The 24,289-nt window shown below is 36.7% G+C and overlaps 1 protein-coding gene across 4 annotated transcripts; it reads right to left on the bottom strand.

The window, feature by feature from the left end:
• Positions 1-252: 252 nt before the first annotated feature.
• LOC111324014 (protein sidekick-2-like) lies at positions 253-23,233 on the bottom strand. 4 transcript variants are annotated; one of them, XM_088737382.1, is made up of 21 exons: positions 22,958-23,233; positions 21,373-21,686; positions 20,975-21,119; positions 17,672-17,985; positions 15,877-16,024; positions 14,678-14,983; positions 14,044-14,343; positions 12,982-13,295; positions 10,668-10,812; positions 9,764-10,077; positions 8,282-8,429; positions 7,118-7,420; positions 5,945-6,238; positions 5,108-5,410; positions 4,583-4,691; positions 4,004-4,325; positions 3,676-3,718; positions 3,113-3,379; positions 2,460-2,732; positions 1,628-1,828; positions 253-1,381 (listed from the first exon to the last, which is right to left on the bottom strand). In XM_088737382.1, the coding sequence occupies exons 1-21, from the start codon at positions 23,025-23,027 to the stop codon at positions 1,302-1,304; spliced, it is 4,713 nt and encodes a 1,570-aa protein (XP_088593508.1). In that variant the 5' UTR covers positions 23,028-23,233; the 3' UTR covers positions 253-1,301. The 4 variants fall into 4 exon arrangements, with proteins under 4 accessions (XP_088593508.1, XP_088593506.1, XP_088593507.1 ...); XM_088737380.1 differs by having other exon boundaries at positions 253-1,828; XM_088737381.1 differs by having other exon boundaries at positions 253-1,828; positions 4,004-4,313.
• Positions 23,234-24,289: the final 1,056 nt, after the last annotated feature.

The raw sequence follows: 24,289 nt of genomic DNA, 5'->3' as shown, positions 1-24,289 counted from the left end.
TACATCCGAACTCACGACGGTATTTTGCTACAAGCTGCGTTGCGGGCACAACCCAGTTCAAGTAGATGGGCGGTGAATATTTAAGCAACTGTAGCTCTGCGATAAGCCTGGCGCTAAAGCTGTACATTGAATAAATGCAGTTTTACGTTGAATGTCTGGTTTAAAAGAGAGTCTACAGTGATCAAACACTTATTTTCGTGAAAACCTTTTATTCTACTAGCTACAACTATTCTGTTACTTTACATTTAGTACCTATTTAGATGTTATTGCCTTGCAACAATCTTTCCCAGCATTTTCTTCTATTTGTAAATAATCTGGAATCTAAAAGATATCTTGAGGAGTGAAAATAATCTATCATATTCTATTCTCTTACCTACAAACACCCAACAATATTCTGTAACCCAGCTTTTTTCAATTGCTTTAAAGAGAGCAAAGCAACATATTGTTTTTACAGTTGAAAAGAGTTTACTGTGCATAAAAATAGATCGAAAACACCTTTAATGTCCAATAAACGACTAAAAAAATAGAACCTTTAGTCTTTAAAAGGTAATCTATGAGTGAAAGAGATACCACTTTATTAAGTTTTGCATTTATCTAAAGGCTCTTATTTTAACAAGTGGTTCAGACGACACTTTTATTGGAATTCAAATTTTCATGCCGTAACACTGACTCTAACGCCCTATACAGATTAATTCACATTTGATAAGACGGATTCGTCAAGCCAAGTCGACGAAGTTATGTGTGATTGCCTGTTAAGTAGTCTCCTTCGCAGCCGTTGTTTGGGCTCATCACGCAACGCTCATCACGCAACGCTCATCACGCAACGCTCCCTCCCCCGTTGCATGACGAGCCCAAAGAACGGCTGCGAAGGTGACTATCTGTTAAGAGGTTTCGTTTAGTTTGGGAACCTCACCCAGAGTTATAAATCTAATTTACCCCTCATCCGAGGATTATAACTAAAGGTTATGATCGAGCTGTATATTTTACAGACATCAAAAGCAAAAGATACAAGTAAAATATAAGAAAAGTTTAACAATGAATTTTGAATGAAGGAGGAAGACAGTTCAAACGATTTCATTCCATTGCCCAATTACTTAACGCTTCTTTTCGCGAGACTAGAACAAGAAGCGTGTCACGAACCGAAGTGCCGTTTGGATGTTGCAGCGCGTCTTTTCCGTTTTTTGATCACGGATGACGTCAAAATGCAGTCAGGACAAAACAGTAGCACACGAAGTGCAGCCTAGTGTGGCACTGACGTTCTTAACAAAGTTTGACTTCTTCTGCGACGTATTATAGAACACTCACGGCAACATGGAATCCAATTGTCTTCTACAGTAAAGAGGCAAGCCGCTGTCAATGGTGACGTCATCTGTGCGTCGTCCTCCGTTAGATCATACATACAAAACATATAAAACAGAATTGATAATCTGAACAAAACAGATACAAAATAAGTTTTGGGATTATCATATTTCCTCATACACTTCTTCATTTTGTTTCCCACCATTTTCTTCAGGAAGCACCATATTATAATATCCGGGGTTCTCGAGTTTTTCCTGTAACGACTGGTACATAGAAGGAACATGAGACTCCTGGTTCGAAGGCCTGGATTTGAGTTCCATATATGTACCTGGGTCTGACGCTTGATCGTCACTTGACTGTTGATCAGGTAAAGATTTGACACCATCGAAGTCAATTTTTTCTTTGCTCTGTATCCTTTTATTGGGAACAGCTCCTCTCCGCTGCCATATCAGCCCACAAATTATAACGAGCAACACGAACACAATACAAGACAATGCGATGACAATGGCAAGTAAGATGTTCTCTGTATCTAGTAAAAGAAAACAAACGACTTTCGAACCAGCCATCAAACATTGAAAATTTCTTAGTTACTATGTTTTAATGCATTGATGTTTTTGTTAGAGTTGATCCAACCTATCAAATAGGACGTTTTTTAATGCACGAAACATAAATATAATTTCAAACTTTCTGTTGTGTCATCTCTTGGTCGTACTTCATTGTACGCCGTAAATTTGAATGCCTATTAACTTGAAATCTCGTTATCAAGTCACTTACATAACCTCCAGATATCTCGAACCAACCATTACGGGAAACAGAGATATTTTAGCCTTGAGCCCTCTCAACGTTGGTGCATATAACTCTGTTTTGACTTAGTTTCAACCTGACAGGCCAATTTTGATATACGGAATGATCGACTTGTATTGCGCACTAAAACAATTTTCTAGCTGGAGAAAGAAAACGTAACTTCACACTGAACAACGACTTCAACATACACCACTACATAATGTTGCTTTTGATACATTCACAGACACGTTCAAAACTGTCTAAACAGCCCTAATTAGAAGCCTAAAAACTCTAAGCCGGACTCGAAAGTTCTAAGCACTTAAAACTTGTTGAAAGAAAATTTTGATCACGTTCGAAATGTGAGAAAAAATTTCTACCTTCACTATCGAGTAGGGTGATTTCATACAATATTGAGCCAAAGGCGTTTGCAACGTGACAAACATACTCCCCATAATCTTCTTCAACCTGTGGGGTGACAATGAGGCTGTTATTCATATATTTGATGTTATCACCGGTTGGAAATTGTCCATCTTTCGTCCAGGAGTAGTTTAACGGAATATGACTTGCTGCTTGACATGAGAGAAAACATGGACTTTGCTTTTCACATATCACTGAGGAAGGGGAAAATTCTCCGATAATTCTGGGTGGAACTGTGTGAGAAAAACAGAAAACGTAATGATACCAAAAAATAAATAAATAAGACAAAACCATGCTCATGCCAACGGAGCTGGGGTGAAACAAATATTTGAGGACACTACCACGATTCACTTTTGGTTCAATCACAAACTTCTAATATTTGGTTAGTACTGAGTACACACACTAAATCCTCAATGACTTGTTAATAAGTGGCTGGGGTAAGGTTGAGCCTAGTAAGGGTGATTATCGTATCGCTTAGAAGAACCATACTTGGTTATTTATTTTGGTAGAGGTTATTTAATTCTCTAACTAAACAAAACTAAATAAAAAAATACACTTAGTCTTGTCATTGTTACCCAATGTTTAATGCAAATGTAGCAAAGTTTCTACCTACCAGCGACAATGACTGTCGTAGCTGTGCGGCTCTCTCCAAACATGTTTATTGCTTTACATTCATAAACACCACTGTCACCAGGAACAACATCTTTTATTATAAGTATTTTGTAGTTGTTCTCGAACTGAGCGCGAGGTATACTAGTAACTCCATCTTTAGTCCAGGTTACAGAAGCCTTAGTTTCTCCACTAACCTCACAGGTCAACACTACCAGTTTGCCAATTGCTGTAATGGTTGTTTTTGGGAGATCTTTGATGGTAGGTTTACCTGAGTTTTGATAAAGATGGAGTAGAGTCATTCCTTAACAAAGTGCAGGATACAAAGCAGCATGAAGGCTTTGCAGCTTCTCTCTTCCCAACTAAAAATAACATAAAATCCCCTCAATTGATAGAAAAACTTCAATTTCATCACAAATACAGGAAGACAAACAACACAGAATCGCATTCTTATATCAATAAAATACTCACAGATTAGACAATATTGAGGTAAACTTGGTTGCTAGATGCTAGATGTCTCTGACAAAGAAAAGTATACAAAAACACACAAACACATAACAACAATACCTTTGGTGTCAATGGCTACGAAGTTACTAGAGACATACACCGTCTGCAAAATACAATCACAAAAGCTAATCATCATGTGTAACCTTTTGCTGTGTTTGGTTATAGCACGGTGACTCAGAGCTCCTGCTAAAAGCTGCTGTTATAGCACTCCATTCTTTAAGCCCAAAGAGTAGGTAAAAAAACGGCAAACTAATAGTTTAGGAGAGGGAAGTTCCTGAGACACCTGAGATGATGACCAGGAAGAGGTGGATGAGTCAGAATTTTCACTCAGTTCTTTGACTGAATGAATAGAAAATCCCTTCCTAAGGATAAAAGTTTGTTAAGATACCTCGGAAACAAAAGCCCGGAGGAACACTCTGTAGTTTGTATTCAGCTGCAGTGGTTTGTTGTAATAAAACTGATCACCACCACTTCTCTTACTCCTTTCTTTATCGCTGGACTGCACTCCGTTTCCAATAACAAATTCCTGATTTTCATCAAAATCATTTCCTCCAAACTGAAAAGCGACATAAGCCGCAGGAACAGAAGATTTATGCGCTTCTTCATACGTCATCATGTCTTGTTTTGTAAATCTTTGCGGTGGTTTAACAACTGCAGTATAGTTTGAGCTAATTGTAATGATGATAACTTGAAAAAATCTGCAAGATACACTACAGGATATTACTAGTGTTAGCAGTATCTCGTGGTGCCAATTGTTACTTGTTAGTTACAGTTACTTTGCATTATATTTTGACACATGACAATACACAGGATGTCGATGATTACAGTAGAAGATAAAATAACCCTAACCCTGAGCCACATCTTTCTGTGTCAAGTCCTTCCTTTGCCATTCGTTAGCAAGACGAAAGCCTACTCCTGTGCAAATATCTCTCAAAGTAAACGTAAAACTACATATAGTCAATCATACCTTGCATTTCCAGGAAAACGTGGAAGCGTGACTTTAGCTGAAATTCCTCCTTCTTTTAAATGCACAAAATGAGAAGGCGAAGATGGTGTTTCTTTAGACCACACTACAGCTGGGGAAAAGGGAAAGAAGGCTCAGAGTAACGATGTCACTTTGATGGCCGCACAATAACCCAGATTAAACTATAAAACGAAACTAGTCTCTATTCATCCGCCATGACAACCGGAAAGCATGGCCCATACAAATATCCATGATCCTTTGTAATGTCTTAGAACTTCCTCTAGGACAACTTCCGGTAGGATTGCTATTAAAACATTACACTCAGTTTAGACAGGTAAATCTAACGAAATCCTTATATTACTCTGTACAAGAACGTGTGAGGTTACAGGTGCCTGTTAAGCACACACTCAAAAAGTTACGTAATTTCCCTGTGTTTCCCATACGTTTATATCATAAGTTGCTACAACCCTATTGTTTAACGCCCTCTGATCAAATCTCCTCAATACATCTACCCACAGGCTTACTTACCTAGTGTCTGCACCATTACAGGTCTACTGTAGGGTCCAGGCCCCGCGGCAGAGTAGCCTCGAACAGACACTTCGTACTTGGCACACCAAGAGAGTCCAGTGACGAGAACATAAGTTGTAGATGTGTTAATGGTTGAATGATAGGCAGACTGGATCCCTTTACAGTTTTCCAGCACACTGAGCCTAGCTTCATATGTTATGATATCACTATGGGCTACTTCTCTTGGCAGTCCAAGCCAAGTTACATTGATTTTTGAGGAGTTCACTGCAGAAGAAGATACCGCTTCTGGTCCACGACTGGGCTCTATTTAAAAAATACGAAAAACAGCTTTCATCAAGTAAAATTACTCTCGGACTAAACCAACGCGCAACAGGATGACAAAAGAATATTTTTCAGAATATTACTCATAAATAAAACTTGTAACAGATATTTAAAGATGACGGAGTAAAAAGAAAAAACAAAACAAACAAAGAAAAAGAGAGAAAAACAGCTAAGAAAACCAGGTTACTATGCCTTGCTTAAAACATCAACTCTTAAACTTGTGATAAAAGTAGAGTTTATCAGTAATTCAAGATTTATACTGCATTAAAAATGTCAGAGCTTTGATGGACTAAACATATGGATTAAAAGTTGTATCTTGCGGTTCTTTCTATAGTGCAAGATACAGCTTTTCATGGTAAACAGATCAAATCAAACAGACAAAAGAAAGCAATTAAAAATCGAATCAATTTTGAACATGAAGGATCACCACGATAAAATCACTACTAAATATTGTAATGCATGTGAATGTGTTTAAGTGCAGACGAAATGTCGTAACGGTAAATGTAAAGAACTCACTGTATTCCTTGGCAGTTACAGTTGTTGTCCCATTTGGTCCAGGTTTAATAGTCACAGCTCTGACATGAAACTGATAAGTCACTCCACCCAACACATCAACTGTGTGATTCAATGCACCTTTGTCTATACCAGAAATCTCTCTTGTTACAACTCCACCGTGACTATAAAACAAGGTGTAACCTCTTAAAACTCCATTTGGTTCTGCAGGTTTACACCAGGACAATGTTATTCTAGGGCCATGCACATTGCTGGGTGGCACATCAACAGAAGACAAAAACCGAGGTGCACTGGGAGCTGGAAGAACAAAAATGTGATTTTCACGAAGAGAATGACATAGAAGATTAGTACATGTAGTAATAAAGTATGTTATCACAAGAAAATTATTGTTGCAGTATATCGAAAAAGTGTAATGTAGGGATGTGCTGCCCCTCTATTTGGGTGTTTAAAGAACTGGCGCTTCCTTGGGGATAGTTTAAGAATGAAATAAATACAGGTTCATGGTTGAAGAGTTCACAGTGACAATTAACAGAGGAGGAGGTTGTGAAGGAGCTTCTGGTACAGGTCATATCATTTATTCCAATCTTCCCAGGTGGTGGGACCAAAATCATAGGAAACTATCATCGTTTTGAACAGTTGAGAAAGCTCTTTTTTTTTAATGTACGAGACTTCTTCTCACTCTTTTTCAATTGACACTTCATAAGTGACAATGAACACCTAATTATTGGAGGATAACAGAGTCTTCCCAATTTTATCTCATTTTCTATGAAATAAATTTGATTGAAAAATGGTTTCTCCTCCTCATGGCATAGCATAGAAAAGGTTGATATGTTACTTATTAAATGAATACTATGTACGTGTAGTTCTTTACACAAAGAAGTAGAAACATTTTCTAAAACCTATCAGTACGACACAATCACCACATTGCATGATTTGACTGATGGAAAAAAATATTTGAAAATTTAGGAAATGTGATTGCCATAACAGGGGAAAGTAACCGTTATATTTTGAAGTGTTTAATAGAGAAATCATTTAATTCATAAATATTTACTTTTATACTTGCCTCATCATGTGTGTGGTTATCTACAATGTGATTGTCAGGACATCAAAGATGAACATGCAACAGTTCACAAAATAAAGTTAAAAGATTCCCACTGTCCCTGATCTCACACATACCATCTTCCATTGTTCTTTCGGCCTTAACAGAACTTTTCGGTCCATCACCAATAGAAGTGAAGGCTAACACTTGAAATTCATACTCTGTGTACTTCTCAAGCCCAGACAAACTGCTACGTAATTTTGTCCCATTGTTAATAAAAGAGGTGTTTACTGCCCCACCAGACCCTTTCTTTCTGTAGAAGAGTTTAAACCCTTTGATTCTTCCGTGTCTGCCAATTGCTGGTGGTAACTGCCAGGAAGCTGTAATGCTGGTAGAAGAACTTGCAGTCAACTTGAAAGCAGTTGGAGGTTTTGATGGAACTGAAAGAAATAACAAGAAATCATGCATGCTTCCATTCTTAGTTGATGATGGATGTGTAATTCAGAAAGGATATGTAATTAACCAAAATAGTACACTGAGGAGGCATTCCGTAGAAAAAGTAGTGTGAAAGATCACGTGATACGTTGATTGTATTTACACATTAGACCTATATTCTTCCTATATTGAATGTGAAGACGCAGTTCGTGACATGAGATTAAGAACTTCGTTGACATGGCAACCTACTAAGTTCCAGAATTTACAACGCGATGTAGAGCATTTTACCGCTGTATCTGACGTTTTGTTTTCATATTTGCCAATAATCTTCTGTCTACACGACCTATTCTGGTTTTACTTTTGCGGGTTTGACAGAACCTTATGTGGAAGGACACCTGGAAACATAATCAATAGGAAGGATCAGTTTATAGTCTGTCATGAAACAAGTGATTACAAAAGTGGACGACAGTAAACCAGAACTCCGATTTGTCAGTCACGAGTATGAAAAAACAAATACATTTGAGAAATTATCTCCTATAAAGAAATTTTTGAATGCAAAAAATTCCTCCGTTTTGGAAATTCTCCAGTTTTGTAAGGTAGGTGGCTGTTGCCATAGTTACTATAATCAATACTCTGATTGGTGGATTTACCTGAGGGGACTTAATAAGATTGGCTGCTTTAACTGGCCGACTACAGTTGTCGGATTACAGCCAACTGTCTGATTTTACTTTCTGATAACAACTCTATCACAGAATTATTGGTAAAAAATAAAGCAGTTAATGGACCTATCACATTTGAGGAAATTGTAATGGTTATGATTGAGGGTACTTTTAGACAGAAGTACGAATAAACAAGCAAACAAATACCTTTAGTTAGAAGTATTCCATATACCTCCACTCTCAGAACTTTCCGATTATGATAATTTGTTGGTTGAAACCGGATAAACTTTGCACTTACAAATTCCTGGAGACTGTTTTTCACAATACCATCTCTATTTGAGTTTCCAGGAAAGAGCTGTAGTTTATGGTGTAAAAAGTGAAATTACTGCTTAGTACTAAAGATTTCATAATAAAAATACTGTATCATTAACGACTAAAAGTATGAAATAATCCATGAGGTAACTTTGAGCTGGTGGCTTGTCAATGAAGCCTGAGCCATTGAGTTCTGTATGAGGACGTGTCTTTGATGTCCAAAGCAAATTATCAAAATTAAACAAGAAACTTTTCAGGATAAAGTTAGTATAGCTTTGTGGGGTACTGTTGGTTATATTCCCAGCATGTGTACTGTTTTAAAATATCTCGTTAATTTTTGTGAAAACAAGTACTGTAACATCACTTTATCTAGCTAGGTTGTAATGGTTAGTATGAAGTCCACATAATTTTTACTTCTTAACAACTACGGGATTTTGATGCCACACAGATTCATGTTCCTACTGGTGGGAACTGCGTAGTCCTGTATAAAACATTAACAGTTGTATGTTCACTTTGAAAGAAAATATGATGGCTAAATGTGTTGAGAAAGTGAACACCCCTTTTACCTCCCTCCTTTTGAAAAAACAGTCAAAGACTGCTTGTAGCTACTGGTAAAGCACAATTTTTATAGCATCAAAAGAAAAAAAGAACAAGAGATCGTATAATAACGTTAGAAGGAACTGCTGTTGAATATTTGTCTCACTTGCAAAACAGAAAACCTTCCACACCCCACACATCTGTGAGTACCCATCTCCACAAGAGAATGATGATTCAAGAATATATTGTCTAATTGACTCTCGACCAATAATTACAAGAAATGAAAAGATTTTACTTTCGGATCTACATAATTTGCTTAAACGGTAAAAATGCTCTCTGTTATTAAAAGAAAAATATAATTTGAAGTTTCATGATGCACCGATCAAACCTTTCAACATTCCTGCAAGGAACAGCTTCTGTTTCTAGAATTGTGTGCAATCCTGAAATGATTGTGAGATGCTTATCGTCCTCTGCTGTCTTCGATAGTGTCATGGCAAGAACTAAAAACATAATGTGCTGGTGGCTATAAGCCAGAAATCACAAAAGGAGAGAGCCCAACTGTGCATTGAGTGCGATTGTCGAACTACCAGGATACTCCGAAAAAAGAAAAAACAGTAGGTAGCAGCCGCTAACATCGGGTCATAATTGGGTTAAGATCGAAATTCCATTGTTACAATCACTCACTCGCTCACTAACTCACTCACTCACTCATTCGTCTCGACAACATAAATTATGTTACTTCGCCTCCTACAGGAGGCAGTAGTCACAAAAAGCAATGGGTGCTTCGGTGCTAATTTTACCTCTTGATGTATAAAAGAAATAACCTTCGCATACACCAACCTTTTCAATATTAGTTTCATTATAAGCGGAAAAAATTGTACCATCGAGTGATAAATGAATCTTGTACTCAGTTGTCCATTCATTGTATCCCTTACTTCCTTGAGTAGCCACAGCACAGATAAAATGCTCATACAGCAGGTCAATCTGTAAGAAGTCAGCAGGATTAGTCTTAGTCTTTGGTGCCCAACCCCATTCATCTGCATCCAGACGACCATAATAAGATTTATATCTATCATCATAAAATGATGTGGCTGTGAAACTGCTGTCTGGGATTGCACCACCACTGGCCAGACCAATGGCCTCCATGTTACAAACTGCAAGATAAACATTGAAAATCAGCCTTCAAATTGTTTCCCAAAATAAGTAAAATAATTAGATAATCAAAGGAATGTAACCAGTGTGTGATCTGCAGTTCAATCTCACCTTCAGTTAATTGGTTTCTTGTCTATAATTTTAAAACCATTAGTTTGCATTTCAATTCATCAAAGTTTCATGTGATATATTGATTTCAAATTTCAGAAGATTCAAGGTCCAAATTAAAGTCTTGAGCAGTGACAGTAATTTTAAATTCAGCATTTTCCAATTAACTATAAATTCCCCTTGATTGAAAATTAAGTTTCTTACTTGAAAATAGTTCATTTAAAAAGGGCATGCTGTAATTACAATTAGTTAAAATGATCAATCGCATGGCTTGGTGTTTTTAATGACGACATAAATGTAAACAATAGTTTAGATTATTTTGGCTTGTTGTCCAAATAAGTCTTATAAGAAGCACATATTATCAAGAATAAATGACCATGCAGTTGCTTTAAACCCTTGTCAAAGATCAATGGAGTATCTTAAATTGGCCAAAAACAAGTCGTAGCTAAAATAACAATCACGAAACACACAATTCCAAACTCACTTGGCTTTTGTTTCACTCCAAACACCTCTGTTCTCATACAAACCCCACCCTGGTGAGTTTGTGGCAGGAATCTTAGATATCTTGTTAACACTCCATAAACAACATGCTTCACCTCAGAGTACCTGTCATTATTTCCTCTCAGAGCCTAGAAAACAAAACAAAGAAAATATCTCATAAGTGACATAGGTTGGTCATGAATGGTGAGTTTTGATCCATTGGCAATGTTACATCATTCTGTCCAGTTGGTTTGTCATTCATCATGCAAAGCCGAGACGATTAGGACTCTACCACAATGAGCGTGACTAGTGTGCAGACAGACAGCTCATCAGAAGAGAATTTCAAATAGCCCTGACGGTGATAACACTGCAACCCCTACACATCTACTAGTACTATAACCCTTCAATATATATCCACGTCACCTACAAACCCATCACTGCACCATGTCCGATACAAATGATTGTCAAAGACATGGATGAACTGAAGAACATAGAGGGAGTGGTTTATAAGAACAAGTGCTTTGACTCCCAAGCCTCCTAGACCAGAGAAACAGGTAGAAAGCTCAGAACAAGACTGAATGAGCACAAGCAAGCCACTATATAGAAAAGGTGACCCAACAATCACATTACTGAACCTACTGCGCAAGCTATTTTCCACAACTGACTCTGGAATTAGCTGGTTTACCAGAACCTAGAATAGACTCCCTTCTGCGGGTGTCAACTACTACCAGTCGGCACCATACAAACAACTCACCCATCACGATTTCACAAGAAACAAACCAAAGAGAGCATATGTTAACTACTCGGTCCTGTAAAAATAAGGTTCTTTATTTTCGCACACACTAATTCAAGTAATAATAAATGTAGAGTCAAAATTCACGTGTTTTATACCTTCGGGCATTTTGCGTATAATTACGGTCACATTACAATATACACTAATTAGCAACGATTCTTTTGTGATAAATCTAAATGGCGGCGTGAATTGCTGATTATGCAACACTTAATATTACTGATATCCATCACAACTAACATTCTCAACTTGAGTCTAATAGAAAATAACAATGTGGCTAAACTGACCAACCAGTCTACACAAAACAGTGTAACCACTGAATCGATCGGTAAATTTTAGAGTCTTTAATCCAGGTTCATCGAGATAAATGGCATACAATTTATGTTTCTGAAAGTAGAATTAGACAATCCAAACTTGCAAACGCGAAGCAAAATAAAGCAAAATGAAAGTATACAAAGCTCAAATAAATCGAAATGTCGAACAATTACAGACAATCTGAGGGTTCCTTCTCAAAATAACTGAGAAATGTTCGTTGAAATCGATACGATGAAAACGATTCACATTCACAATCTTCAGAACAAAATCATCAAACACATGGCCAAACAAGACCATTTGCTCGGCCTGATAACAACTAAGAGTTGGGTCACGTTAAAATCATGAAATGTCCGTTCGGAACCTACAAACAGAATTATCACACTTGACTGACAACAACTCTTCACTTGACTCTGTTGATGACTTCTTCCTAGCTTGACTTGAAATGTCAGTCATTACTACGGCATGACAACAGCATTTCTCAGGGCTCCTAAGTTAAAAACAGTCTTTTAAGGCTCATTTTTGAGTAAGATTTTTTTAATTGGAGGCAAGCAATACTCATTTTTATACGTAAATTGATGGAAATTTTGCTTGTCAAAGATAGAAGGTCTTCATCTGGAGTGTAAGTACATTTTTAACAATGGATGGAAACAATGTCTCGGTTCCACCTAAAAAAATAATTTGCTGAATGTTCAGTAAATTTTGATGAAAACTCAACAGGTTTAACTGTAGTTTGACTAAGAGTAGCCAATTTTTTTTCTTTTTCCACAAATGTGATTGCATCTGTTTCTTACACATTGGATCACACATTCATTGCACAATTATTTCAGGGCACAATTTAAAGGTCATCCAACCGTCATGTTTGTTTATCATACAATAAATTAAGTGTTGAGATTTACTCAGTGCAAAGTCATTGAATAAAAATCATCTCTCTTCGATGATCAGAAGCAATCCCGGTGGTCAAATGATTTTTGTCACTAGTGAAACATTTCATATGACCAATCAGAAGCCTCAGATACCATTTTTTCACAAGTGTGAAAGATTGATTCAGTTTTCCCACCTTTTGGGGCAGCTTTGCAAAGTAATTGAGAGTGAATATTGCAACCTTCCCTATACTTGCCTGGAATCATGGCTTCAAGGATTGCAGACATAAATTCAGTGGAACAATTTATCAAGGACAAAGGTTTTTATGCAGAACATAATTATTATTTTTCACCTTAACTTGTCCTCCTTCCTTGTAGTCTCTCCAAGTTGTCCCATCTGTAGATAATTGTAGTCTGTAGGTCGTCACCCACTGATCTGCTCGAGAATTCCCCTGAGTAGACACAGCACAGATGATATGAAGTGTCTGTAGATCGATTTGTAGATGGGGCTTACTGTCACTTGTTCTTGCACACCATGATGATCCAGATGTGTAGTTCAGGCGGCCATTTTTGGCTGATGTGCTGGCGCTTTGTTCAGAAGAAGCAGTTACTGTATTGTTTGGAATTGTTCCATCTTCCATACCAAGATTAAACTCATCACAACCTCCTATAAATTACAAGGGTTTAAACATTACAAAGTTAATGACCATGAAACAAAATCATTCATGTAGGCTTCAAAGGTGTACATGCAAGGGTATAATTACATGTAAGCACTTATACATTCATTTTGGCTCTCTCAGACCTACATGTAGTCTTACAGTCAGTTAAGAAAGACTGAGCCTAGCCTGTTATGGGAGCTCATGGCTATTTTCCCGGGATTTGACAGCTATGGGAGTCATATTTTCATCTTAGGCCTCACTTGACACAGTGGTAGCCCTTAGATATCCATGCCACTTGTCATCTGTTGTCTTAAGCAAAGCAGTCACTCAACTCAGCACTTAAATAAGTAGTAAGATGAGCATTATTCATTCACCATACAGAGGTGATATACAGCTTTTACAATATCCATTTTGGTTATTTTCCATTTTCCTCAAGTTCCTGAGATGTTAAAAGAGGGATAATACCTGTACAAAAGCAGAGTGCTATAACTTTTCACTGTCTAAAAAACCTTTACATGTTTTTGATCTGTTGGCCAAACATGGATAACTATAATACAAAGCCTTGGATAGTAGCAACTCGCAAGAACCACATAGGTTACTGCAAATTAATGTAAAAGTGAAAAAGTTGAAATTATATATACAATAACTACAAATTTAAAGTTCTGTTAGAATAATTATGCTTGAAATTCTCATTAACAGTCAGCTCATAAGTCTTTTATTTTGATGTTGTTGTTGTATGTTGTTGAGAATTCTTACCATATTTCCTGGTTCTCACCACCACAACAGGACTCTTTGGTCCATCACCAACAGAAGTAAAGGCCAACACTTCAAATTCATATTCTGTGTTGTTGTCAAGCCCAATGACATCTTTACTAAATGCCGTTCCATTGTTGATGGGCAAGGTTTCTGATCTAGTAGAGCCTCTCTTTTTGTAGAACAATTTGAATCCTTTAATCACTCCATTTCTAGAGTCAGCTGGTGGTAAATGCCAGGATGCTGTGATAATTGTAGAAGTAACCGCAATCACATTGAAGCTGCTTGGGGCTCGTGATGGAGCTATGAATTTAAAAAGTGTGATAGTTAATGCCTAACTGACCCTGTTATTTGAAACTGTTACTACAAAACAAGGAATCCTCTTAAAATTGAGTTGCTCCCAACCTGCAGCTGACCCGAGTTCAGTTGGTAGCTATAGCTAGTAGCTAGCACCCAACCAATATCTGTGAAGCAAAAGTTTGAATCCCTTCAAAGCCTGAATTTTTTTCCGCCTTTTTACTGCAATTGGTTGAAATTGCAGCCCACCAAGGATGATCATTTCTTTGCTTGACTTTATCTGCAGGTCCAATTGATTTGATTTCAGCAAAATTTGTGATAATTTTTCTGTTTCACATACCAGCTTCCTTTGTTCTCTCCACCTCAACTGGGCTCTTTGGTCCATTACCATCAGAAGTATAAGCCAAGACTTGAAATTCATATTCTGTGTATTCATCAAGCCCAGTGACATTCCTACTTAATGTTGATCCATCCATTATATTCAGCTTTGTTGCTGGCACAGCAGAAATTTTCTTTTTGTAGAACAGTATAAAACCAGTTATGGTCCTTCCATGTCTGGCAAGGACTGGTGGTGACTGCCAGGAAGCCATAATGCTGGTAGAAGAGCTCACAGTCAACTTGAAATCAGTAGGAGGTTGTGATGGAACTAAAATAAATATAGCCAGATGTGTGCTTTACTCTTAAGTTGATTTTTAATGTGAAGTTAAGAAAGGAACAAAGACTGAACCATCAATGCGAACTTCTAAGATAACAAGATATTAACATCAGAGCAATGACTCAGGGATCATCAGAGTAGGGATGTTCTACACAATTAAAGATAGGCATTTTGTTGGCTGAATTCAACATTATTATAAATTATATTATCCGACGAAGGGCTAACGCTCGAAATGTCAGCTTTTTTAATCGGTTAGAGTGGCCGATTTACCATTTCAACTTTGTTGACATATCCAAATTATTTCGTTACCCCCACTGACGCAGCCCCAAACAGTTTCTTTAGAAACTATCAGCCTTTATTCATAAATTATATTACACCAACACATAATTTGTATCATATACCTGGTATAAATCATGATCTCAATTTTATTCAATTACACAAAAAGTGAACTGGCAGTATCTCAGAGGAGGAAATGTGACATTTCATGTATATAAAGCTGTATGTGGTCATAGTCAAATTCTCCGATGAGCAGCTCTAAAATAACACTAAAACAAAGACTCATCCAACCAAGGCACACTCATAACTTAATTAAGAGTATTTAACTCTGATCTAGCTCAATAATCATTTACCCATGCATCCTTTCCTTGTTCAGATAATTGGTCATTGTGATCTCATTTTTGCCTCAAAAGGAGACAAAAATAAGAGAAAAAAAAAACCCTTCAATTGGAACTATTCCTGACCATAAACTTTTACTCTCAGAACCTTCCAGAGTGTGGAATTTGTTAGTATAAAGCGGATAAACCTTACTCTAGCAGATTCTGGCAAATAGATAAGTTTGTCTCAGGGGGAGCTGAATTACCAACACAAGTAAAGCAAGTAAATACCTTTAGTTAGAATTATTCCATAAACTTCCACTCTCAGACCTTTAAAGGAATGATATGTTGTTGGCTGAAAGCGGATAAACTTTGCAATGGCAACTTCCTGAAGACTGTTTTTTACAATGCCATTTTGATTGGAGTTTCCAGGAAAGACCTGTGGTTTGTGGTGCAAAATTTGAAATAATTTCATCACTTTTTTTTTCTAATATACTGTATCATTAACAACTTTAAGTATCAGCCATTCCATAAACAGAGACTTTGAGCTTTAAAACTGATGGAATATGATTGAAACATGAACCATGGAGATTTGTTTAAGTAAATGCCTCTAATGGCTGTAATGATATTGAAAGACTCATTCCTTCCACTTGTTAAAAAAAGAAGTACAAAATCAGTATGTGATCATGTATTCTTTAGAACTTCAAATGTCATTTTTGGTGATACTTGAGGGAGAGGTAAATTAATGTAATTTGTGAGAGATTCTAAGAGGCATTGGTCTGAAAAAACACCAAAACAATACAGATATTTTAGAAGGGACTTGCAGATTCCACAGAAATCAAATAATATACTCCCTCAAGTGTAAAAAAGTGATTAATGCAATGTTCTGAATAATAACAGTGAAAAGGTAGATGAAAGAAAATATTGAAATGATTAATCAGACACAGTTTGAACAACCAATTAAGGGTTTCAACTATATAATCTAAGAATTAACTGAACGAAAGCTACATTTTGCATTAATATTCACAGCCCTACGTGCAGTTACTGTATATTTGTCCATGATGTTTCCATAAATGTTAGAAGGAAATCACATTAACTATCATAAAATTATTTTCCTATTACACAGACACTTAATAGCTCTTTTGTTAAACCTTTTAATCTTTTCAATGAGCACACAAAGATTACTGCTAGTATTTCTGTGTGGGTAATATGAGTTACTGTAGTTGATATTTCCTCTGTATTCTTTTGAACATTTCCTGATTTATTAAGATAAAACACAGTCACATTAGTGTGAAGCTATTGACCACTTTCATAAATGGCTGCCGGATTGATATTCTTTTGTTTAAATTAAAATTACCCTTTCTGGCCTCGTTCTCCAGTTCAAAATTCAAAAGAATGCATTATCTCAAGCGAGGCTTGTGAGGCTAATTTGAATTTAAACAAAAGAATATGAATCCGGCAGCCATTTATGAAAGTGGTGTATGAGGTAATGGTTATAGTAATAAAGTCCACATGATGAAAACTTAATAACAAATATACAGGATACTGAGAGCAAACTGTAGAAATTGCAATGAAGTAAGCACACAGGTTTGTGTTTTTGCTGGAATGAACAATTATGGGTGTTCTAGAAACAGTTTGTAATTCACTTAAAAGATAACTGAGGCTGAGTCTTGACCAAGCTAGTTGACACATCTTCCGTTTCCCTCCTCTTAACTTAAAAAAATTGAATCGGTGTGTTGTAGGAGCTACTTTTGGCTTTTTTAATATGTACATAAACATGACCATCATTCATGTATACAGTCCAAAGCCACTTGAACAGCAATCTTGAGAAAACCTGAATTACCAATTTCTTGTAATGATTAAAAATTTGTTGTAATAGTGTAAAACAAGGATTAGAAATGGGTCAAGAAAATGGCTAGTCTGCTATGATGGAAAGGTGGCCACTTTAGGAAAGAAATGACTCGAGAAAGCAAATTAATTTTCTTCTCTAGGTATAGGCAAGCATGATGTTACAGTTCTGCAAAAACTGACTGTAAGTGAACTATTTGTCTAACTTAAAATAACTTTGAAGTTCATATAAACCAACCTTGTCAGCATTGTTTTCATGATAGGTGACAAACTTTGAACTATTGAGGGATAATTGAAACTTGTACGTTGTTGTCCACTCCCCAGTCCTTGGATTTCCCTGTGTAGCTACAGCACAGATGACGTACTCAAACAGCAGGTCAATTTGAAGGTAATCATTACCATTATTGTTCCCGTCAGGTGCCCATGACTTTGTATTATTTAGGCGACCATATTTAGCTGCATAATTTACTGAATGAAATTCTGACGAGGCTGAGAAGCTGCTGTCTGGAATAGTGTCACTCTTGGCTACACCAATGGCCTGCATAGAACATCCTGTAAGGATAATAATATAAAATCAACCCTAGCCTACCTAGATAATAAAATGTAGAAAAAACAGAAAACAGAAAATGCTTAGAATGGCTACTTATACCCCTGTAATGCATCTTGGTTGAGTGCTGCCCTTCAATGTGCATTTCACTTTGCAAAAATTACAATTGAACTTCAAACAAAAAATAACCGGATTTTATTAAAGTTCAGAATGAAGTTTCTTGTGGTGGATTTTTAAACAATTCAACACTGAGCATCATAAGAATAACAGGTTATCACAAGTGCCTGGATTTCTTTGATGAGTGCATAAAAGTCAAGTATCTACCATTTAATTTGAGCCAATTAAAGTACAGTATAGTACTAGTATAGGTATTAACATGATTTTGATCGAGTCCAATTCAGTGTTACTATGAGCATGAGCAGATTTTTTAAACTATCTGCAAACAAAATTGCACTGGCTAGTGTGTGGCAAGAGGAATTCTGTAGTCTTTCAAAAAAATTACAAGCTTATTATTAACAGAAATTAACACAAAATCATGACATATTATACTTATTAATTATTTACACAAAAAAAAGGCATTATAGTAAGTGAAGACAAACAAAATTTTGTAGGGACAGTGCATATGAGTGCTATTTGTAATACACACTCAGTTACAACTTTGCACTTCTAGTCTGTTACAACTTTGCACTTAATTAACTTGAAAAAATGCACTTAATCATTTTCAGCCAATCAGAGGCACATGCATACCAGCTATTATCCAAATAACAAGCAAAAGAGGCACACCAAATCAAAATATATAACAGACAGTAGGTTTGACAAATTTGTTTAAAGAATAATCTTAAACTACCCTATACAATACTAATTAATAATAATATGATAACAGTGCTTGAAATTAGTGGTCGTCCGGTTGTCCGAGATGACCAAAAAGTTTACTGGCCTGGGTAACCAATTTTTAGTAAAATTAAGAGGCTGGTTGTGCGGGGAAAAAAACAACGGACAACCCAGCCAAAAATAGAAAATAAATTAACCATAAACAGCACCTGACCTACATGAAGATTTTCTTTTGTTAATGTGCGGTAGTGTGAAGTTAATAATAATTTGCCTCAACTAAGCGTTTTCCTGTGTTTTGGATATCTGTAAATTTTATAAAACGTTGCCAGGTAGGAAAATGTAAGGGACAAACACAAAGTTTCTTACGTATGATGCACGATCCTCCCAGTAGATAGCGCTCTATATGCAATAGCGAAAATCAGACCTGAAAAAAATCAGGCCTGTACGGGACTCGAACCACTGACCTCTGCGATACTATTGCAGCACTCTACCAATTGAGCTAACAAGCCAACTGGGAGCAGGCCGTTAAGTTGATTCGTAATAAACCCGTGAAAGTGATAAATGAGATACAATGAATATATGAAGATCATATATTTTGAACTGCGGTATTAGATACGTATGATGCACGATCCTCGCAGTAGATAGCGCTATTTACACAATAGCGAAAAATACCGTATCTAATACCGCAGTTCAAAATATATGAACTTCATATATTCATTGCATCTCATTTATCACTTTCACGGGTTTATTACGAGTCAACTTAACGGCCTGCTCCCAGTTGGCTTGTTAGCTCAATTGGTAGAGTGCTGCACTAGTATCGCAGAGGTCAGTGGTTCGAGTCCCGTACAGGCCTGATTTTTTTCAGGTCTGATTTTCACTATTGCGTAAATAGCGCTATCTACTGCGAGGATTGCACATCATACGTAAAATTATTATTATTATTATAATTATAGTAATGTTATATACTGTAGGTTCTGGAACCCAGTATGTATGTATCTAATACCGCAGTTCAAAATATATGAACTTCATATATTCATTCTATCTCATTTATCACTTTCACGGGTTTATTACGAGTCAACTTAACGGCCTGCTCCCAGTTGGCTTATTAGCTCAATTGGTAGAGCGCTGCACTAGTATCGCAGAGGTCAGTGGTTCGAGTCCCGTACAGGCCTGATTTTTTTCAGGTCTGATTTTCGCTATTGCATAAATAGCGCTATCTACTGCGAGGATCGTGCATCATACGTATCTAATACCGCAGTTCAAAATATATGATCTTCATATATTCATTGTATCTCACAAAGTTTCTTGTCTGGAGGTGATCAAGATCAAAGACGCCATTTTGAATATACCATAACTTAAACCCAGACTTCCGCGAAAACCATTGCTGCACACTAAGAACTATGGGACTAGTTTAAGCTTGACCGCCATGTGATTTTCTACCGGCCATGCAACCAAGGAATCATCAGGGCAACCAAATTCATGGCTTTGGTTGCCCGGCTTTTGAAATAGGGTCAGTAACCTGGACTTTTTTTTAATTTCGAGCACTGTGATAATGGCAAACATGCAAAAATAAGTATAAGCAGGAGCCCGTTACCCATAGCTTCCATCTTCCATACTGACCCTCTGAGCCAACCCTGTCACTTTTCTTTCTATTTTTAGAAGCACCTCCCATGGCGGTTTTCACGGGTGTTTTTAAAATATAAATGAATAAAGGCTGATAGTTTCTAAAGAAACTGTTTGGGGCTGCGTCGGTGGGGGTAATGAAATAATTTGAATATATCAACAAAGTTGAAATAATTGGCCACCGTTACGATTATAAAAGCTGATGTTCCGAGTGTTAGCCCTTTCTCGGAGCGAATAGAGGAATTGTGGGTTGTGTGTGCTTTTAAAGGCAGGAAATGGAACTATGTTATTGGTGGGAACATGGCAACAAGAAAAACATGTTTTTAAAATAGCCAATCATAAGAGAGCTGTGGTCTCTATTGCGTCACTTGCAGGCCGCACGAAATTATTTCAATAATGGCGGAAAGTGCGGAAAGATTAAAGAACCCCCGCAAATATCTCAGTTTTAAAAATAAAAAGATACGGGACAGGGTTGACTCATGGGTAAAACTGAGATGGAAGCTCCGGGTAATGGGCTCCTGGTATAAGTTCCAAACTCACTAAGCTTTTGTTCCACTCCAAACACCTCTGTTCTCATACACACCCCACCCTGGTGTGTTTTTGGCAAGAATCGCAGATATCTTGTTAAAACTTTATAAACAACATGCTTCACTTCTGAGTTCCTGTCATCATTTCCTCTCAGAAACTTCAAAATAGTAAATATAGTCAACTCATCATCAATAATTTTTTTGGCAAGTTGAGAAAATAGTGAGAACAAAAATATTAAAAGTGTAAATAGCATTAAGATCAACAATTCTTAGCACAAGACTTCAATATCACTTCACCTGTAAGATACTCTTTCATATCAGACTTAGAAACCAAGTTATGCTATTTTTGTAAAAATAGCTGTCATTTTTTTGAGCAGTTAATTTATCTCTCACATTGTATCTCCTTCATACCTTAACTTGTCCACCTTCCTTGTAGTCTGTCCAAGTTGTCCCATTTGCGGAAAATTGTAGTGTGTAGTTCTTCACCCACTGATCTGCTTGAGAATTTCCTTGAGTAGACACGGCACAGATGATATGAAGTGTCTGTAGATCAATCTGCAGATATGGGTTGGTGTCAGTTGTTCTTGCACACCATGATGATCCTGATTTGTAGTTCAGTCGACTATTCTTGGCTGGTGTGGTGGCATTTTGTACAGAAGAAGCAGTTATATTACTGTTTGGAATTGTTCCCCTTCCCATTCCAAGATCTAAATCAACACAAGCTCCTGTAGAAACAAAATTACATTTGCATTATAACATATTCCTGATAATTATAGCAAAAGGGATAATGGGTTGGCTGTGAGAGGCAATTATATGTGTCTGTATCAGTTACCTCTACTATATAATGTCCATTAACATAACATAACGTTTATTCAGGAAGCTACAACGCAAATATAAAAAATACATCCTGAAAAGGGAAAATCATGAGGTTAGCCCTTTATAAAAACAATTTCCCTGACTTAAAAAAAAAAAAACAGTAATTAAAATTAGAGCTAGTCTGCTTCCAAAATGATTTACCAATTCTATTACAAATGAAGAAGAAATGTCAGTCCTTATTAAGCTTTACACCCTAACATCAGTATGCAAGTTTTGCGCACTGTGCTCTTATGAATTCTTAAGAATTTTTCTAAGAATCCAGAGCTTGTTGAGTCTGCAATCATTTCCTTTATTCTGATAACTTTATAGTGTTTGATTCATTAGTGACACTGATGGGAGATATCACATGCTTAAAAGCATTCATAGGGGTAACATGGTTCTCAATGATCAAATCTGCAGCATTCGAAATACTTTGAATATAATTATCATTTCCGAAGGTATCCACTTTTAGAGAAAACAAGGAAAGATTTTAGTTTCTAGAGACACTGTTGTGGTGCACTGGGTAGATAGACTGCCTCTTTAAATCTGAGAAAAGTGGGTTTGAAACTGGCTTTCTTAGAGGAAAGAGAGGTTCTCTTTTAGTGTAAATATGTAGTTTCTGAGGTGCAAGGTAGGGATGTCTGGGCTGATCCAACAGAATAGCTGAGTTAACAGATCTATGCTGGAAGAGGCATAATTTAGAATAATTCATCCATACCTTGTTATGCGTACAGTTCTTTAATGAAAGAAACATTGGCAAAAACAAATGACTATCACTGGAACTATAAAAAGCTTTGTTTTAAGCTAGTTAGAACAAGTAGAATAATTTATTAGTGATGTTTAATGAAATTGAAGCACATGTCTCTACCTCATTAGATTGTCTATAGCTTCATTGATATAAATGCAGAGGGATTTTCAACTGTACCGTTCCTTTCAAGGTGACATTTGAATTAAAAAAATGCAAATCCCGAGGGACCCTATTTCTTACTTATATTGATGCTGTCCGCAATGAGGATTAAGAAGCGACCGTGCGAGAAAGCCTTAGGCTACAGTACTCAAAACTAGAAGAAATCTCCAACCAAGCACCCTGAATGTAAACATTAATCTATTTCTAATATATTTCAAATGAAATAGTGCTCACCTGAAGCCAGAGGAAGAAGTACAGCAAGAAAAGCTACCCGGAAACGAAGTTCGAGACTAAATTGCGCCATGAATCGATCGAGTGTGTCACGGTATGCGATCACGATTGTTTTTCTTGACCGGCCATTTCAAAGAAAACGCTCATCCGAAAAAATATATCTTTGATTCCTCACTATTCAAGCTCGTCTTTGTATAGTTTGTAGCCGTATCGTCCGCGGTCCGTGCAAAACAATCACACTGCCTGGGCTGAGTTTTATAGTCCCGTAACTGAAGATGACAGAAGCTGGAATTTGCTCATACTTCCCAGAGTGCTCTGCGCTGTAGCTCATGTTTCAACATATTTCAGTTGATTTCTGTTTGGTTTCGTAAGCTGAGAAGCGCCAAAATGGACAAAAAATGTCGTTTAGCAATTTTTCTCTCCAGTTACATAAATATGTTCTAAACTCAATATTTTTGTTCTCAGTTTACATATTAGATGCTAACTTAGTGTAATATATTTATGCTCTTTTTCGCATTTATTTTCTAAACTCTTCAGTTGCGTTACAAGTACAGAAAAAAAATATTCTAATTGAAATGTGTTTTAGATATTGTTGTGAAATTCTACTTATCGAAGCCAAGAAAGTATTACTTGACGCCATATCAACCATGTAAGTGAAAAAAATCCAACTAACCTCTACTTTCAACACGCTACTGCGAAAACTTCAAAACTCAGTTTTGAAGTTTTCGCAGTAGTGTGTTGAAAGTAGAAGTTAGTTAGAGTTTTTTCACTTACATGGTTAATATGGTTAATATGGTTTTAGATATTCTCTAATGTTCTCATTACGTTGTATTTTAAAACAATGAAGTATTCTTATAATGTTCTTTTCATGCCAAGTTTGAAAAAAAACTCTGCTCATAAGAAGTAAGGGACATGCCACATTTTTTTTTATCGCGCGATAAATGGAGATTTTCGCTCGATAAATGATAAATTATCGCGTGATAAATGGAAATTATCCCGCGATAAATGGAAGTTATCGCGCGATAAATGATAAATTATCGCGCGATAAATGATAAATTATCACGCGATAACTTTTATTATCTCGCGATAATTTATCATTTATCGCGCGATCAAGGGAGGTCACGTAATCGGCTGTCGCGCACGATGTTTCCGTGGACGACAATGGCTGCCACAGTTGAGGAGGTGTGTTTTGAGGTCAACAGTTTGTTTTATTTACGTAAAAAGATCATTTAGCGGTACGTTGCAATACTCCGACACATAGCTCTGTGAATCAGTACAGTAAACCTTGATTTTTCGAAATCTTACGAGACACTTTCAGGGATGACTGTCAGTGTC

This window comes from Stylophora pistillata, chromosome 11 (assembly GCF_964205215.1).
Source record: "Stylophora pistillata chromosome 11, jaStyPist1.2, whole genome shotgun sequence".
In the NCBI taxonomy this organism is placed as follows: domain Eukaryota; kingdom Metazoa; phylum Cnidaria; class Anthozoa; order Scleractinia; family Pocilloporidae; genus Stylophora; species Stylophora pistillata.
The sequence above is the reverse complement of the archived record's forward strand: the minus strand, read 5'-3'. Positions and strand labels throughout refer to the sequence as shown.

Coding starts and splice junctions, on each gene's coding strand:
- LOC111324014 (XM_088737380.1), bottom strand. CDS start 23,027: ATGGCGCAATTTAGTCTCGAACTTCGTTTCCGGGTAGCTTTTCTTGCT. Junction 13,296..14,043: donor GGTGAGAACCAGGAAATATG/GTAAGAATTCTC, acceptor TGTAATTTATAG/GAGGTTGTGATGAGTTTAAT. Junction 1,829..2,459: donor CACCCTACTCGATAGTGAAG/GTAGAAATTTTT, acceptor TTCTTTTACTAG/ATACAGAGAACATCTTACTT.